General features: G+C 35.4%; 2 protein-coding genes and 1 pseudogene across 3 annotated transcripts; 2 read left to right on the forward strand and 1 right to left on the reverse strand.

Annotated features, from left to right (window-relative positions):
- Positions 1–984: 984 nt before the first annotated feature.
- On the forward strand, positions 985–6470 carry LOC106392565 (ABC transporter B family member 1). Its single transcript, XM_013833375.3, has 10 exons — positions 985–1459; positions 1536–1590; positions 1674–1849; positions 1922–2122; positions 2242–2501; positions 2591–2907; positions 2984–3207; positions 3492–3865; positions 3935–4652; positions 4985–6470. The coding sequence occupies exons 1-10, from the start codon at positions 1037–1039 to the stop codon at positions 6257–6259; spliced, it is 4023 nt and encodes a 1340-aa protein (XP_013688829.2). The 5' UTR covers positions 985–1036; the 3' UTR covers positions 6260–6470.
- A 1947-nt stretch (positions 6471–8417) lies between these two features.
- Positions 8418–9789, reverse strand: LOC106392574 (zinc finger protein 593 homolog). Of its 2 annotated transcripts, XM_013833384.3 has the most exons (4): positions 9693–9789; positions 9421–9620; positions 9100–9162; positions 8418–8692 (listed from the first exon to the last, which is right to left on the reverse strand). In XM_013833384.3, exons 2-4 carry the CDS (start codon positions 9609–9611, stop codon positions 8590–8592), a joined length of 357 nt encoding a protein of 118 aa, XP_013688838.1. In that variant the 5' UTR covers positions 9612–9620; positions 9693–9789; the 3' UTR covers positions 8418–8589. The 2 variants fall into 2 exon arrangements, with proteins under 2 accessions (XP_013688838.1, XP_013688841.1); XM_013833387.3 differs by lacking the exon at positions 9693–9789 and having other exon boundaries at positions 9421–9684.
- Positions 9790–14642: 4853 nt separating this feature from the next.
- LOC106419972 lies at positions 14643–16274 on the forward strand (annotated as a pseudogene).
- The last annotated feature ends 2951 nt before the right edge of the window (positions 16275–19225 follow it).

Here is a 19225-nt window from a genome sequence, read left to right on the forward strand (position 1 = left end):
AATCTCTCCAATCATGCAAAATTGATCCCAAAAGTTTTTTTATATAATAATAGAACAAAATTCTACAGGCAATTTATGAAGCAAATGGTTTTCATTGTAAGTTTTCTTTAGTTGGTGATGCAGATTATGACTACTACTGCCCGCATTTTCAAGATCTAACAACAAACATAATTGATAATAATTGTACCTACCATAGTTGGTCAATAAGAAAAGAAGTGAATGTTTTCTTCTTTTTCTGAATCTGATGTTAAGAAATTAATTATACAGAAAATAAGTAAAAATTCCCTTTTTACAGTGACAATTTTATATACAAAAGAGCAGAACTGTAGTGAGTCAAAAACTTATCTCCATTACAGAACAGTGTTCTATGTCGGATTCCATCAATCTCATTCTCTCTCTCTATCTCTTCCATCATCAGTCGCTTTCTATGTTTTCTACGTATTAAGAAACCGAAATAACAAAATAAATAATTTGCTAAACTTTCTTTTTGCAGCAAAATAAAAAAGACCCACTAAGCAAACAGATCCAAGAACATGGAAACAAATGTGGAAAAGGAAATCAAAAACATCAAGCGTGGGCTGAAAAAAGTGAAAACCACTGCACGAAAACTCAATTTTTGGCAATCTATATATTTTCTTTACAAAATTGGTCAAAAATAAATACACAAATTGAGTGACTAACCAGATGGTAAAAATCTGTGAGAAGAGCATAAATACACAAATTGACTGACCAATAGGATAGTACTATATAAAAAAAATATCAAACCGTTAAAAAGGTTAATAAATAGAGAATTAATTAAATAACAAAAACGGAAGTGGGATTAGTGTGGGAGAAAGCATATAGAGCGGAGGAAAACGAAGATGGGATTATAAAAATAAGTGTTGTGAAGAAGAAGCTACGGTGTCTTAATTTAATTTAAATTTTATATATATTTATAAGAAAAAATTTAAAAAGAATATTTCTTTTTTCTTTTTCTGAGAGCTGTTGTGGTTTTTGAGGCTCTCTATAAAGCAAAGTAGCAAAACATATACACAAAATGTCCCAAGAATCTGTTCAGATAGAAGAAGAAATAAAGTCATTAGAACAATGGCGTTGGTCCGAAATGCAAGGACTTGAGCTTCTCCCTGAACCTTCCTCAAATAGTAACAAAAACTCAAGAAACCCAGAAACAGAGCTCCAAGAACATCCGCCGGAGATGGAAAACGGCGGTGGTACTCCTCCTCCTCCTCCTCCGGCAACAGCGGAGGAGCCTAAAAAAGCAGAGATTCGTGGAGTTGCGTTCAAAGAGCTCTTCAGATTCGCAGATGGGTTAGATTATGTACTGATGACAATTGGCTCTGTTGGTGCTTTCGTCCATGGCTGCTCTTTGCCTCTGTTCCTCAGATTCTTCGCCGATCTCGTTAACTCCTTTGGTTCTAACGCTAATAACGTCGACAAGATGATGCAAGAAGTTCTCAAGGTACAACAAACTTTAAATCTCTCTGTTTTTGTCTCAAATCATTTACAACACTAATCTAATAACTTTCTTATTACAGTATGCGCTTTACTTTCTTGTCGTTGGTGCTGCAATCTGGGCTTCCTCCTGGGCAGGTGAAAGAGAAATTAAAAACTTTTATGTTTCTTGATCCGTGAGCAAGATTCGATTAAAAAAAAAAAACTCGTTGTGTTTGCAGAGATTTCGTGTTGGATGTGGACTGGAGAGAGACAAACAACGAAGATGAGGATAAAGTACTTAGAAGCTGCTTTAAACCAAGACATTCAGTTCTTCGACACAGAGGTTCGAACTTCAGATGTTGTCTCCGCCATTAACACCGACGCTGTTATGGTTCAAGACGCCATCAGCGAGAAAGTAAGCTAAAATCTTTTTATCTTTTTTTTCCTCTGTTCTTCTTCCTCATCTGATCTGAATCTTGAATCTTAGTTGGGTAATTTCATCCACTACATGGCTACTTTTGTGTCCGGATTCATCGTGGGTTTCACGGCGGTGTGGCAACTAGCGTTGGTGACTATCGCGGTGGTTCCGTTGATAGCTGTGATCGGAGGAATCCACACCACAACTCTCTCTAAGCTCTCTAACAAGAGTCAAGAGTCTCTTTCTCAAGCTGGTAATATCGTCGAACAGGTAGAGTGCACAGATCCCAAGAACAAAAAAAAAAGTTTCTCTTTTTTTTTTCTTGATCCAGTGATCAAAATCATGTCTTTACACCTGGGTTTTGTTTTGTTTGGTTTTGTTCTGAGCAGACAGTGGTGCAGATCAGGGTAGTAATGGCTTTTGTCGGAGAATCAAGAGCCTCTCAAGCTTACTCATCAGCTTTGAAGACAGCTCAGAAACTCGGTTACAAAACAGGTTTCGCTAAAGGAATGGGACTTGGCGCGACTTACTTCGTCGTCTTCTGTTGCTACGCTCTCTTGCTCTGGTACGGTGGCTATCTCGTCCGTCACCATTTGACCAACGGTGGTCTCGCCATCGCCACCATGTTCGCCGTCATGATCGGTGGCTTGTAAGCACTCTTCTCTCTGTTTTGTTCATCGTTTGATTAAAAAGATCGTTTTATTTTATTTTATAGAGTTCTTGATTCTTGTTTTAAAGGGGGTTGGGACAATCAGTACCGAGCATGGCTGCGTTTGCGAAAGCAAAGGTTGCTGCTGCAAAGATCTTTAGAATCATTGATCACAAGCCCACGATAGAGCGTAACAGCGTGTCCGGCGTGGAGCTAGAGTCTGTCACGGGTCTTGTCGAGCTTAAAAACGTTGACTTTTCGTACCCTTCAAGACCAGATGTTAAGATCCTTAACGAGTTCACACTCTCTGTACCCGCCGGGAAGACTATAGCTTTGGTTGGGAGCAGTGGTTCGGGCAAAAGCACTGTCGTTTCGCTTATCGAGAGGTTTTACGACCCGACCTCAGGTTAAACTAAATCTCCAAAATGTTCTGTTACTTCTGCTCGAGCATTGTTCGTTTTAACACGTTTTGATCTCTTCAGGACAAGTTTTACTAGACGGGCACCACCTGAAGACACTTAAACTTAAATGGTTAAGGCAACAGATCGGTCTTGTGAGCCAAGAACCAGCCTTGTTCGCCACTTCCATCAAAGAGAACATACTCTTAGGACGTCCCGACGCAGATCAAGTCGAGGTAGAAGAGGCAGCTCGAGTCGCAAATGCTCATTCCTTCATCATCAAACTACCTGATGGCTTCGACACACAGGTCTGGGTCACATGGTTCATAAATGGTTTTAGAATCTGTGTTCTTTAAATTTTTCATTAGTTTAATGTATTTTCGAAAGTCAAAAGAGTGGTCATGAAAAAGCATTTATAACAGAGCCACATGGGTTTGGTCAACAACGCATGTGACAAGTAATTTCAGTCATGTGTGTTGATGTAGTAGACACTTTTATATGTTTCATTATTATTCTTTAACTTGAAGACCATCAACCACTGTTACAGTTGATTTTATTCATACGCATTTGGTAATGTTAACATAACGTTCAGGTTGGGGAGAGAGGACTGCAACTTTCAGGTGGACAGAAGCAAAGAATAGCGATAGCAAGAGCCATGTTAAAGAACCCGGCGATACTTTTACTAGACGAGGCCACAAGCGCTTTGGATTCTGAATCAGAGAAGCTAGTGCAAGAAGCTTTGGATCGGTTCATGATCGGAAGGACAACACTCATCATCGCTCACCGCCTCTCCACCATCCGCAAAGCTGACCTTGTAGCTGTGCTTCAGCAAGGAAGCGTCTCTGAGATTGGAACACACGACGAGCTTTTCGCCAAGGGAGAGAATGGTATCTACTCCAAGCTTATTAAAATGCAAGAGGCAGCTCATGAAACCGCCATGAACAACGCAAGAAAGAGTAGTGCTAGGTATGTTCCGATTCATTTTGCTTTTGTTTGGGTGATATGCTTTAATGTTATTATACTTTGTTGTTGCAGACCGTCTAGTGCTAGAAACTCGGTTAGCTCGCCGATAATAGCTCGGAACTCTTCTTATGGAAGGTCACCGTATTCGCGGAGACTCTCCGACTTCTCAACTACTGACTTCAGCCTCTCCGTCGAAGCTTCTTCCTACCCGAACTACCGACACGATAAGCTACCCTTCAAGGACCAAGCCAACTCCTTCTGGCGGCTAGCGAAAATGAACTCTCCGGAGTGGAAATACGCTCTCGTCGGTTCTGTAGGCTCTGTCATCTGCGGCTCGCTCAGCGCCTTCTTTGCATACGTCCTCAGCGCGGTCCTAAGCATCTACTACAACCCGGACCACAACTACATGATCAAGCAGATTGACAAGTACTGTTACCTCTTGATCGGTCTCTCTTCTGCGGCACTCATCTTCAACACGCTCCAGCATTCTTTCTGGGACATTGTGGGGGAGAATCTCACCAAGAGGGTCCGTGAGAAGATGCTTACCGCTGTGCTCAAGAACGAGATGGCTTGGTTTGATCAAGAGGAGAATGAGAGCGCGAGAATCTCGGCGAGGTTGGCTCTTGATGCTAATAACGTGAGGTCAGCTATTGGAGATAGGATCTCTGTCATTGTGCAGAACACAGCGTTGATGCTTGTTGCTTGCACTGCTGGGTTTGTTCTGCAATGGAGACTTGCACTTGTCTTGGTCGCAGTTTTCCCTGTTGTTGTTGCTGCAACTGTCTTACAGGTTTGTCTTCTTGCCCATGTTTCTTAAACCGAAGGTTAACCGGATAATTATTTGGGTCACAAATCGAAACTTAAATTATATATACATATTAATTTTTAATATATAGACCTAAAATAATTATAGTAAATATGATACATATTAGAATAAGAACATATAAAACATTAGAAATATTAACTAAATTTTTTGTTCATCCTTTTATGGATTTTTGATAATTTGATAGTTTTTTATCCCTTTCAATAAATTGAAGACCCAATCCGACTTTATGATTGGTTCATCGGACTGGTTCGGTTTTAAAAACATTTGTTCTTCATTTGTTTTGTCTTTTTCATCAGAAAATGTTCATGACTGGATTCTCTGGAGACCTTGAAGCAGCGCATGCCAAGGGAACACAGCTGGCTGGTGAAGCCATAGCTAATGTCAGAACAGTAGCAGCTTTCAACTCAGAGGCAAAGATTGTTCGTCTCTACACTGCAAACCTCGAACCACCACTGAAACGCTGCTTCTGGAAAGGACAGATCGCTGGAAGTGGCTACGGTGTAGCTCAGTTCTGTCTCTACGCATCTTACGCTCTAGGGCTATGGTACGCGTCGTGGCTTGTGAAACACGGCATCTCCGACTTCTCCAAAACCATAAGAGTCTTCATGGTTCTGATGGTCTCAGCTAACGGTGCAGCAGAGACGCTCACACTAGCTCCTGATTTCATCAAAGGCGGTCAGGCAATGAGGTCTGTTTTCGAACTTCTTGATCGAAAAACCGAGATTGAGCCGGATGATCTCGATACCACGCCGGTTCCAGACCGGTTACGCGGCGAAGTCGAGCTGAAACACATTGATTTCTCTTACCCGTCGAGACCAGACATACAAGTTTTCCGTGATCTTAGCCTTCGTGCTAGAGCTGGCAAGACTCTGGCCCTTGTCGGTCCGAGTGGGTGCGGTAAAAGTTCGGTCATCTCCCTCATCCAGAGATTCTACGAACCGTCCTCAGGCCGTGTCCTGATAGACGGGAAAGACATAAGGAAGTACAACTTGAAGGCCATAAGGAAACACATAGCCATAGTCCCTCAAGAGCCTTGCTTGTTCGGCACGACAATATACGAAAACATCGCATACGGACACGAATGCGCGACAGAAGCAGAGATCATCCAAGCCGCGACGCTAGCCAGCGCGCACAAGTTCATATCCGCGTTGCCTGATGGCTACAAGACTTATGTCGGAGAGAGAGGCGTTCAGCTGTCGGGAGGACAGAAACAGAGGATAGCGATAGCTCGTGCCTTGGTGAGGAAGGCAGAGATCATGCTGCTTGATGAGGCCACAAGTGCTCTTGATGCTGAGTCAGAGAGGTCGGTGCAAGAAGCATTGGACCAGGCTTGTTGTGGTAGAACGTCCATTGTCGTGGCTCATAGGTTGTCTACAATCAGGAACGCACATGTTATCGCGGTGATTGATGATGGTAAAGTTGCGGAACAAGGTTCGCATTCTCATCTTCTCAAGAACTATCCTGATGGAATCTACGCGAGGATGATACAGTTGCAGAGGTTTACGCATACTCAGGTGATTGGTATGACGTCAGGGTCGAGTTCTAGGGTTAATAAGGAAGATGATGCTTAGTACTTGCTACTTTGGTCGAAAGAGAGAACAGAGTCAAAAGAAACAACACGCACTAGAACATGTTCTGTATAAACTCTGCGAGCTCATTTTTCTTCTTTTTATGTTGTAATTTTGAGGTTACTTTATTTTTGGAACTACGTTTCAGAATTGATATAGTGTTATTATTATTGTGTATTATTATGATTAATCTAATTATTGTTCATCTGTGTAATATCAATTTATCCCTAAGCAATCTACGAGCCTTCCTAGTGAAGTGAAGATGAAAACAGTGGCCGATGCATAACTCTAACGAAAGATAAAAATTTGAGATCAGCTTAGTCTTGATCATAAAATTATATTGTCAGTGAATGGTTTAATTAAATGTTTATTAATAATTATACATTGCAAAATTTGGATGCAAACATTTAGCATATACAAATTAATGGGAAAAATGTTTCTAAAAAAATCTTTTGATTATGATGTGCAAATAGAATCGTCAGATATAATTTTTCAAGTGTGGTGTTAAATGTAAATAAAACCGCTTAACATAGGTCCTCGTGAAAAAGAATGTAGAATTTTCAGTCATCATATTATAATTTTCATAATTGTAATAGAATACTAAATCAGTTTTAAGAACCCGTATAGTCATTGAGTGCACACGATATTACACAGTATACATATTCATTTGGTTTGTTCTAGATTTCAGGATAAGCCTAACTTTAGAATCATGAGATCCGTTCTAGACAAAAGAAGTGACGAAATGTGATCTTTTAAGTTATATAATCGTATAGGTTTGATGAGTTTTTGAATGTTTTGGGTCTACAACTTAATTTTAAAATCTTCTTGTGGAGAAATCATGGCTTTTTTTAAGTAGATCATGATTAATATTAGTAAAGTAAATATATACAAAAGCTGATAGATTTTTTTGACAATATTGTCGAAAAGGGATGCTTTGATGTATAGACACACGAACATACGTGGGGAACAAAATGATGAAGATGAGAAAACAAAAAATGAGGAAAAGAAGATGGGTCCAAAAAGGACATTAGACGAGATGATGATGATGATGAGAAAACACAAAGCAAAAGAACAAAAAGAAATGAAAAGACAACATTTTCTTTTGTGTTTATATGACTTTCTATGAGAAATTCTTGATTTCGTTTCTTTGTGTAATACACGCGTGCGACCATAAATACATGTATGCATTTAAATGATGATGATGGCGACTAGTTTGTTTTAGTTGTAATGCATTTCATAAGGGAAGTTATAGTGGAGGATAAGAATTAAGAAGCATGCTTCATTCGGCACATGTGTAGGTTTATCCACAATCTTGTTCAACAAAACTTTTGGATATAGGAACGAGTAATCAAAAAAAAAAATTTGAACAACCGTGGGATCCGGCGATTGGGATCAACCAACTAATTCCGCGAGTCTAATGGCATTCCACGTATTCTCGCCGTTTAAAGCAGCTCGAATGGCCAGCAGAGATTAAACCAGGATTTCGCCGTATTAGATTTATTTTTCCTCAAACGCCGCTGGACTACCGCTGCGGGTTAACGAATAATCAAATTAGTTTAATTTAAATTTACATCTACGATATACACAAAAATAATAAGGTGTAAAGAATGAAAAATGTATTTAAAAAAAATCATTTTTGACCACCAAAATGGAAAAGGTCAATACTTTAAGTCTTTAGGTTCAGAAAATAACATTTTAAAATGTGATTTTCCCATAATGTATATAACTAAAATCACTATTTAAACTGTCATTAAATTGAAAAATGTCATGTTTTGGTTTGGAGATATCTAGTAGTTTCATATTTTTTAATATATCTAACTAGTTTTCAATATTTTAGTCATCCAGATAGAAAAAAAAAGATCCATATTTGATCAACTGTCTGGATTGATTCATACAATTAATTAATTATCAGTATGAGATTCATTGCATTCCTATGCTTATGCATGAACATGTGATGTTGCGGGAACAATATCTACTGCTATTTTGAGGTTAACAACGACTTACCAGTTTTGTATATAGATCGTCGCATTTATAAGGTTAACGACTTGAATAGAAATATCGCATGTCTAGGTCCATTTTAGCAAGAAGCGTTAGAGAAGTGAGAGCAAGCTCATTAGCAAGTTTTGTTTTTCGTTAGCAAGCTTATTCGGCACCATTCACAAGTAGAATGTTTCAGTGACATTTTTGATAAACGGGTAATCAGAACAAAAGCAAAAAAAACATATAATTAATTTAGGAATTATATGGTTTAACTACTGAGGACCATCTACCAACAACAATTAGGTTTCCATAAACTGTAGACTAATGAGAAACAAAACAAAACTGAAGTAAACTCAAGCAGCCATGAGCTTTGGACCATTGTCCGGCATTCCCATTCCAGCGGCTAAATCTGCATCGAGTTGCGAGTGTGGCGCTGGTCCATTCATTATCTTCATACTGCAACAATCACAAACAATCCAAATGGAGAAAACAAAGTCAAATCAGTTCATGCACACACACACGCACAAGTTATTCAAAACCACATTACTAATTATTAGGCTCAGTTAAACTTCTAATCCAGGGGGACATGCGTAGATCAAGAATACAATCAAAGAAAGGTATAAGAAAATAACAATTGCTCATAATTTTTCAGAGCTTGATTAACATCACAAGCAGCACATATTTAAGTAATAAAAATAGCAATTGCTCAGACTTTTTCACAGCTTGAACATCAGACGAGCAGGAGAGATATAAAGTCGTTTAAGTCTAATGACCGTTTTCGATATTACTATTACTACAAAAACAAACTTCCACAAGAACAAAAAGGAGAACCAAAAAACAAGACGAGGAAGGATCCTACTTACCGCTTCTTATGTTTCTTCGTCTTGAAATGATCATCTCGCACAGACGCCTTGGAGAAGTACCGACTGAAACATATCAAGTCACGACAAAAAAAAAACACAACTGCATCAGACAAAACACACATATGGCTTATTCAAACAAAACAAATGAATCAATCTGGAACAGAACCGGAAACATAAATGTCAAAGAACCAAACAAAGATTAGAGAAACATATCAATTTATGACAAAAACACAACTGAATCAGAGAAACACAGACGTCTGATTCAAACATAACATATCATCAGAAAAAAAAAAAAAAACTAGAATTAATAAAACATCTTACTCGCAATGCAAGCAGTAGAATTGACCCATCCCAGGCAAATCCTCGTTCAGCTCCAAAGGCTTTGTCTCCGTCTCTGGTTTACGCAGCTCAGTGTACACTAAATCGTCGCCTTTGACTTCGAATTTGTCACGGCGAGCTGTTTTGTGAGACAAACGCCTCTTCTTCACCTTCCTCGTCGGACATCTACCCATTTTATATTCCTAAGTGTTGGTGAAATCGGAATCGTCAGTGTGCGAATTGTCAGTTTCGTATATCAAGAAAAGAAAACTTACGGTTAGGAGGAGATGGAGGCGACGATGCGGAAGAGAAACCCTAGAAGAGTCTTGCTTTGGGTATAAATTAACCTAATTTTGGCGGTTTTAGTGTAACCCAATGTGGCTGACATGAGGCCCATCTTAATGAAAGGTTTTACAAAGGCCCATGGATTATTAACTCGGCCTCGTTTACATTTTTGACAGCACGAAAGGATTTGTTTGATGAGTCGTTTCAAATTTTAAATCCTTTCTTTTTTTTTTTTTTTTTTTTTTGACAACACGAGTCATTTAAATTTAAAATCTGATTTACACTATAAGATTATTACTAGACCCTGATCCGCGCGCCTGGATATGAATTTTCAGTTTTTAATTATTTATTTTATTAAATGATGTATTTGTAATATTCGTTCATATTATATTCATTAAGTAAATATTTTTTTTACATCTTAAATTATCTATTTTTTTACGAATATGTGATATCATATAAAAAATATTAAAAAATGAGTATAGAGTTAATTAGATAATTTTAAAAACATAAATTTTTCTTTCGTGTGCGATATCATATAAATAATGATCCGCCCAGTTAACAAAAATCATGATTATTTTATGTGTAATTTTTTTTATTTTGACCATTTCCTTAAAACTATATTAAATTTTACATATTTTAATTAGAATATTTTTAATATCTTTACCTTTTTATTTGAAATGCAACTCAATATTTTTTTAACAATTATAACAAAATATTTAAAAAATATTTTTAGAATTTATTTGAAAAATATGAAAATTACATTTTAAATTAAAATTATCCTAAAATATGATAAGTTTTGATGTAAACAAAAACTCAAATTATGTCAAAAATAATGATATTCAATGATAATAACAATTTTAATTGATTATTTTTTAAAAAATACATTTACAAAAATATTGTTTGAAATAAAATTCATTTATCTTTCAAATATAAAATGAAAATATTATAATTAAATAATAAAAAATATAAATAAAAACCATAAATTTAGCAACTCACAACTGAGTTATATTATGCTAAAATTTTCTTTCTAACAATTTATCAAATGACAAATGAGTTATGAGCAAATAATACCATATAATTTTTAAAAACATAGACATTCTTAAATATTTTTTGAATAAATAATTATTTTTAAATTTAATCAACTTAAAATAATATCCGTAGAATTGTGTGAGTCAAATTCTAGTTTTATTGATGCATGTTATATATTAGTGCTGCATGTTTTAGGTAACATTTTAATGATGCACGTTTTTAAAAATCTCCATTATTAAAACTATGCACGTAGGGATAACTCATGAGTTTTTTTGGTTGATTAAATGACATTATGTCCAAATTTATTTAAGGATATTTCATTAAGGTAACTGAAAAAGACAAACAATAAAATAGGAAGTTTAAATTCATTTAAGCATATTTCATTAATGTAACTGAAAAGACAAGTAATAAATTAGACAGTTTTATTCGTTTTAGGATATTTAATAAATGCAACTGAAAAAGACAAGCAAAAAAAAAGAGTTTAATTAATGAAGTAAGAACATTTTTAAATGGGTACTTTTTTTTAATAATATAGATGGATGAGTCATTTTATAAGTTTAATAGGTTGGATAAAATTTGGAATAAATATGAAGAGAAATATATTTTTGGACTCTAAAAACACATGAAATAAAGACAAATCTTACAAATTCATATCTGTAATTTCATAATTATGTCATTTATTGGATCAGAAGAAACAAATTCAACAAAACGCAAAGAAACATGATTTTGACATAATGTAAAAGGAGGTATGGAACACAATTACGCTACTCTTTGAGAGATTTTTTTACTGTTGATTCTGTTGAAGAAAACATATTTATACTGTTAATTTAGTTGAAAAACATACTCTCTCCGTTTTTTTTATATGTGAGGATTGTGCATATAGATTAAACATTTAATTTTTTAAACAAAAACATCATTAATTGTTTACCTAACCACAATTTAACCAATAATAAAATATAAACGATAATAACATTGGTCATCTATTAATAAATTTTACATTGAAATTTGAAAACGTCAAATAATTTGGAACAAAAAAAATTCCTCTAAAACGTCAAATATAAAAAAAAAATGAGAGAGTATTAATTTACTTTTCACTCACGGAACTCACATAGTTAACAAGACAGTTCCTCATGTTCTTATTAGATAGACACTTCTTCGCTGCTTCCATCGTTCCATGGATGTGAAATCTCAATCAAAGTTGTTTATAAAATCAATAGTTTCTCTGTAAAGAACCATACTTATTTTGTATCCTTCTTTTTCATAATCTATCAAAAGAAATCAATAACCAGACTTTTTCATAATCTGGTTTTCATAACCAGACTTTTTCATAATCTACCAAAATCAATAGTTTCTCTATAAAGAAATCTCAATCAAAGTTGTTTATAAAATCACACTTCTTCGCTTCTTTTTCTTTGAAATGTGCATATAGTTAGATATTAATACATGCACATTCTTTTTGGTAGTTTGTTGATATATGCACCTTACACACACATATTGTTAGAATTGTGTGAGCCCATGTCCAACTATATATTATCCGATTAGTACGATATTGTTCACTTTGGACCTAATTAGTTGGCTCCATGGATTTACTTTTGGGCTATTTCCCAAAAGGTCTCGTACTAATTAGAGTTGGATATCTCTTTATATATTAGACATTTTTTGTCTAATTCTCCAATATGAGACTTAGTTTTGATATATCACATTTTTCCTCTCAAATTAATGACCATATTCATCTCGTATCCCACGACTGACTTTCAGGATCTTCTGACTTGATCTCTGCCACATACCTCCAAATTTTAACTCGATGGGTCCAGTTCCTATTCGAAGGGTATTTTGGTCTTCTTGCAGATTTCTCGTCAACATGGCTCTGATACCAATTGTTGGAATTATGTGAGTCCATGTCCAACTCTATATTATCCAATTAGTATGATATTGTTCAACTAGTATGATATTGTTTAATTTGGACATAATTGGCCGGCCCGCATGGACTTACTTTTGGGTTCTTTTCCAAAAAAACCTTGTTACTAATTAGAATTTGACATCTATTTATATATTAGACACTTCTTGTCTATTTTTCCAATTTGATACTTAGTACCACTTATAAAAATAGGTCAAACTACTCAAAAATTACAACCATGTGCGATTGTTTCTTCTTGTATTTTAAAATATGATCTGATCTTTTATGAGTTAAATGAGCTTATTATGTATCCAATTAAAATACCACTTATATATTTCAAGCATCACAGTTATCTTAGAAATCAAAGTAGCATAAATAATTAAATACAAAGATAGGACGAATTTACAATACAAGATTATTTTACTATTATCTGAATCCACTGATTATAGTTTGTCCATTATTTTCGTAAACATTTTTTTATGAGTGAATAGATCTAGCTATTAATAAAATAACCAAATGCATTTAACCTTATAAGACTACCAAAACCGGCATATTTACATTGCTTCTATGATTAGGTCGCATTCAAGACCGTGATATGTAACTGAAGTTGGTTTCTTACAGGATGTATAAGTTGAGTGTATATTTATATTTTTACCTTAAATTGATTCAGATTCGGCTAGTCTGGACTCTAGTCATCAAGTGGTCAAAGATGAGAAATGACACCCTTTTTGTTTTCAAAAGCAATACATCACATCTGCCTTATTAAAACTCATGTACAGATTAAGTTTATTTAGAAACATGTATAGCAATTTTTTAAAAAATTTGTTTGGAAACATAAATTGTAGTTTTAAAAAAAAAAATTGTTTGAAAACATAGATAACAATTTAAAAAAAGTTTGTTTAGAAACATAGATTATAATTTTTTTAAAAATAGGTTTGTTTGGAAACATAGATAGGAGTATATTAAGAGAAAAAAAAGTAATGGGCTTATATTTTTAAGAAAATTTGGAAGTCCATTATATTATGAGAAACTATCTATCTGGTACCTAATCGGGTTCGGTTCAGGTCTGTTTGGGTTTCAGGTTTCCGGGGTCAAAGATTTCAGCATCATTCTAATATTTCTAAATTTGAGTTCGGATTCGCTTCGGATTTTTGCGGGTTCCGTTCGAGTTCGGATAACCCTTTTAAATTACTTTTAAAAATTTAAAATTCATTATATATTTATATACTTTAAATTTCTCAAAAACTATAAATAAATAATATATTAAATATAAATTTGAATAACATAAGTCAGAATACCTAAACTTAACATATAAACTATTTTAGTTCAAATATTTGGATAGAGAATCAATAATTATTTTAAGTATTTTGCTGTTTTAAGAATACTTTTAATATTTTATATATTTACTATTGATTATTTGTATATATTTTTCAAGTATTTAAACCAGCTTAAAAGTATCATATATATTCTAGATGTTATATATATATTAAATCTAAAAATAATTAATATATATAAGTATATAAATCTATTTCGGATACATTCGAGTACTCGGAATACTTCGGTTCGGTTTCGGTTCTCTAAAAACTAAACTTTTGAATAATTAGGATATTTAATCAATTTCGGTTTAGGTTTGGCACTACTTTTTCAGATCGAGATCGGTTCGGTTCTTCAGATTCGACTATTTTGCCTAACCCTTATATTATTGACATGAAAAACAAATATAAACATATTTTTAAAAATACATCCGCGCTATCAAAGTCTAGCGTAAGATTAATATATTATTTTTCAGGAGCTAGGTGCCTTCGTGTCTCTTACCATCACTCATTCACTTGTGTCAAACGAGAGTCAAACGCACACTGTCGCTGACCTCAGCCCCTAACAAATACACACATGTATAGTATCACACTATATGAAGATGAATATTATCATGTAACATCAAACCATAAAATAATATTCAGGAACAAATATAATAACAATAATCCCTCGCACAAACCAACTCTCCTCTTCCCTATAAATACACACACACATTTGCCTCCACTCCCTCTCGTTCAAACATTTCATAATCCTTCAATTACAATATTTTCTTTCAAAAAAAAATCCTTATCTCCAACCAAGAATGGGAGAGGTCAAGTCAGTGGCTTTCTATTATTCTTTTGGCTTGATTTTGAAATTTTTGTTATCATAACTATTCTTGATGCATGTGTTTAATTATTTGTGTAGAAACAAGAAGGTGCCAAAGTTGAACAAGAGAAGCAGACAGCCACCGTAGTCGCTACTGAGACGACGGACAACAAGCCAAATAGCGCTGGAGGAGATTCTACGGAAGCCCCAGCCGCCGTGGCTGTTGCCTCCGCCTTTGTTTACAAAGTGGATATGCACTGCGGAGGCTGCGCAAAGAAGATCAAGTGAATGGTGAAGCACTTAGACGGCGTGAAAGATGTGACGGCGGATATGAGTGGCACAGTGGTTGGAAAGATCGATCCGGTGAAACTCCGGGGGAAGTTGGAGGAAAAAATGAAGAGAAAGGTGGTACTCACCAACCCACCACCACCATTACCGCTCAAAGTAGACGCATCTGCTGCTGCCGCCACCGCCGTTGGAGAGAAGAAATCCGACGGTGTAGATAAGGCAGCGGCTCCTCCTCCTCCTCCGGCCGCTCCCAGAGAGGTATGGATTTAATCATTATTATTTTACAGTAGCTACTAATAAAAAGTAGAACAAGAAACTAGTATGTATAACTGATTTGGCTTTATATTGTTTTTGTTCAGAGCTTGGTGGCTTTAAAGATCAGACTACATTGCGAGGGATGTATTGAGAAAATCAATAAAATAATATTGAAAATCAAAGGTAGGGAGATTAATAAACATACGAAGTTGATTTTTTTTTCCTACCTCCAAGTTAAGACTAAATTTACTGATGCTAAATACTTTATGTTATTAACTTGAAACAGGGGTTGAAACTGTGGATGTTAAAGAACTTGTGCCTCTCCTCACAAAGAAACTCAAAAGAACTGTCGAACCTCTTCTCCGGCCACAATAGACGACGGAGCCGCCGAGAATAATAAGACAGAAGCTGCTGCTCCTACCGCAGGAAACAAAGAAGGTCCTGCCTCCGGAGTTAGTGAAGCAAAGAAGGAAGGAAACGAACCCGGAGAGAACAAGAAAGGAGCTGAAAGCACCGGTGAGAATAAGAAAGAAGCTGAAGCCACCGGAGAGAAGAAGAAAGAGATTGGAGACGGCGGAGAGAAGAAGAAAGAGACTGGAGACGGCGTTGAGAAGAAGGAAAGTGGCGGTGGAGGAGGTACACCGGTGGCGATGGTGAATAAAATGGATTATTATGGATATTCGTATCCGACGGCTCCAATGTATTGGCAAGAAGGACACGTGTACAGTCAGACGTATTCGTTAGAAGATCAGAGTTATTCAGGTTCAGGATACAATTACATGAGTGAGAGTTACGTGCCATACTCGCATCCTAACTTGAACGCGCCTCCTGGAATGTTCAGCGACGAGAACCCTAACGGTTGCTCCATTATGTAAATGTAAACATGGACTTTGAATTGTATATACGAAAACTAAAGCTTGGAACATTAAAAAATGGCAACTTTTGATAAACTTTTGAAATTGATAAACCTAAAGTTCCTTTATTAGTTCGTTCATTTGAATAATTAAATGCCTTTGTTTCTCAAAAACAAAAACTAATGCTTTACTTAATTTTGCAGCAACTAGAAAAAATACTGTAAAATGATGAAAAGGAATATAATAGTAAGTATTTGTTAAGACCAGAAGACCAAAAAAAAATCACCTAGTGGTTCCGCTAGAGTTGGCCGTATTCTTAATCACCTTTTGGATCTTTGAAGTTTATGCAATTAGCACTTTCTCTCTTGTGTTTACTTTGTGATTATCTCCTTTTAAAGCTTGATTATGCTTCAACTTATCATGAGTTTAAAGTGTATCCAAGATGATTTGTGACATCCTCTTGAATCTATGGGCTATGCTGATTTAGGCTGATTGAGTGAAAGGGTAAAATGTATAGTGTTAGATTACATGTTTCCTTGCTATCTAAGTGTTCTTATGGCTAGATTGGATTTGATCATTCTCAATCTAGATTTTAAATGGTTTTATGACTTAAAGTGTTTGTTAAAATGGTTGAATGAACTTAGTTATGCTCTAACTTGACTAACAAAATGGATTTAATGTTAAGATTACTAAATAATTATTAGACTTGTTTCAAATATATGTTTGAATGTGATCAGACCAAAGAAATTTAATGATTAATGCATGATTACATAGATATTTTTGTCCTAGAAAAGAATTGATCTATCTCCGTGTTCTAGACTGAGGATTTTTGATGATTGCTCACTTGCTATCTTAACTTAGAACAGCGTTATAAGAGCTCCTAAGCAATAGGGTCCTTAAAAAAAAATTATAAAATATTAGGTGGGTCCCACCAAAATAAGAGAAATCGGTCACCGAAACCATAAAATAAAGACCGATTTTTTTTTCTTTTCTCGCACTGTTTGCAAGTCCCACTGACACGTGATAGACCGCGATTGGTGCGTTTTTTAATTTTTTTTTTAATCAGACAAAAAAAATTAAAAAAACTTACCTATGAAACCGGCACACTCATCTCAGCGTTAATCATGCTATTCGAACTTATTCAACTGAGATCAAATGCTTAAAAACCCATGGGTCCTCTTTTAAACCATTGATTAAAAGCTTTTGATTATTTTATTTTCTTGAAACTAAAAGCTTTTGATTATTTGTCTTCGTATTCATCTGTTTGATTTAGAGTAATTTATAAACTCTTTGAGAACACTTATTAAAAATACATTAAATTTTTAGTGTTTGAATTTTTTTTTTTGGTTGGTTTGACACCTCATATACTATATTGGTATTGAGAGTAAACTTAACCCACATAAAATCATGCGATAACGGCATCAAAGTTCTCTTTTCCTAAGATATCTATTTTCTACATTAAAATTTTGAAGATAGCGAGTACGTAAAAGACTAGGCTTGAAGTGATGTAATTCGAATATTTTGACGAGAAATTCATTAATATATATCGTGAAAACTTTATGGTCGCATTCAAGACCGTGATATATGTTTAATCATAAAGAATACAAGAACATATGTTGCGGGTAGCGTGGAAATCTCCTCTATAGGCAGATAATTGCATGTGTACATGTACGTGTTGCCAAACTGATGATCACTTCTTGTAGCAATAGAGAGAAAATAAAATAAACAAGAAAACTCTTATAAAAATAACTGGTATTTTATTATATCGCAGGAATTTAAATAAAAACAAAATTTTATACCCGTACGAAGAAGATAACACTGATAAGAAAAGAGGATGTGTTATTAGAAGGAGAATGATGGATGTGTCTTACAAACGATGAAACGATCGTTTATATAAAAATGAAAAGTAAAGTTATTGTGCATGCATAGTGACAGCGGGACCCATAATGATATTAAAGTCAACAAATTATGCGCTTCCCCGTTTGCAATACGACGCTTCCATAACACTCCCCCTTGGGGACCGGTGTCATTATCCACTCTCGCTTAACGTCTTTGTTGACTCGTTAAAAACCTTTTTAGGAAAACCCAAAAGGAAAAACCATAGTAAGGTAAAAAGAGTACAACTACGTAAGCTCCCCCTCGAATGAGCAATCATAGATCCTTCTGATGACGCATTCCAATGTTACGAACATGTTTTCTGAATACCGAAGTCGGAAGTGATTTTGTGAAGAGGTCAGCTGCATTGTCGCATGATTGGACATATCTTACTTCAATCTCTTTCTTCTTTACGAGCTCTTCAGTGTATGAGAAGAACTTCGGATGAATATGCTTTGTTCTATCGCTTTTAATATATCCGTCCTTTGTTTGAGCAACACATGCTGCATTATCTTCATATAGAATAGTTGGCTCCGTATTTTCACCAATCCCGCTGCTTGAACAGATGTGTCGGCTCATTGATCTCAGCCATACACATTCTCTACTTGCTTCATGGAGTGCAATGATCTCAGCATGATTTGAAGAAGTAGCCACGAGCGTTTGTTTCTGGGAACGCCAAGATATAGCAGTGCCTCCAATCGTAAAAACGTATCCTGTTTGCGATCGGGCTTTGTGTGGATCTGAAAGATATCCTGCATCTGCAAAACCAACCATTTAACCTTTTGAACTTTTAGGATAAAACAAGCCTAAATCAATGGTCCCTTGGAGGTAACGAAAAACATGTTTAATCTCATTCCAATGTCTTCGAGTTGGAGATGAGCTGAATCTTGCAAAAGATTCACAGCAAATGATATATCAGGCCGTGTACAATTTGCAAGGTACATCAGCGCTCCAATTGCACTTAGATATGGTACTTCCGGACCAAGTATTTCTTCTTTCTCCTCAGGTGGTCAAAATATATCACTTTCAATATTAATTGACCTAACGACCATCGGGTGCTAAGAGGAGTTGATTTATCCATGTTAAATCGTTTCAACACTCTTTTAGTGTATGTGGATTGATGCACAAATATACCATTTTGTGAATGTTCTATTTGTAGGCCAAGACAATACCGTGTCTGTCCTAGGTCTTTCATCTCGAATTC

The sequence above is a fragment of the Brassica napus genome, chromosome C3, assembly GCF_020379485.1.
Source record: "Brassica napus cultivar Da-Ae chromosome C3, Da-Ae, whole genome shotgun sequence".
Lineage (NCBI taxonomy): Eukaryota > Viridiplantae > Streptophyta > Magnoliopsida > Brassicales > Brassicaceae > Brassica > Brassica napus.

Coding starts and splice junctions, on each gene's coding strand:
- LOC106392565 (XM_013833375.3), top strand. CDS start 1,037: ATGTCCCAAGAATCTGTTCAGATAGAAGAAGAAATAAAGTCATTAGAA. Junction 1,591..1,673: donor CTGGGCTTCCTCCTGGGCAG/GTGAAAGAGAAA, acceptor TTGTGTTTGCAG/AGATTTCGTGTTGGATGTGG. Junction 3,866..3,934: donor GCAAGAAAGAGTAGTGCTAG/GTATGTTCCGAT, acceptor TTGTTGTTGCAG/ACCGTCTAGTGCTAGAAACT.
- LOC106392574 (XM_013833384.3), bottom strand. CDS start 9,611: ATGGGTAGATGTCCGACGAGGAAGGTGAAGAAGAGGCGTTTGTCTCAC. Junction 9,163..9,420: donor TTCTACTGCTTGCATTGCGA/GTAAGATGTTTT, acceptor GATATGTTTCAG/TCGGTACTTCTCCAAGGCGT. Junction 8,693..9,099: donor ACGAAGAAACATAAGAAGCG/GTAAGTAGGATC, acceptor TGATTGTTGCAG/TATGAAGATAATGAATGGAC.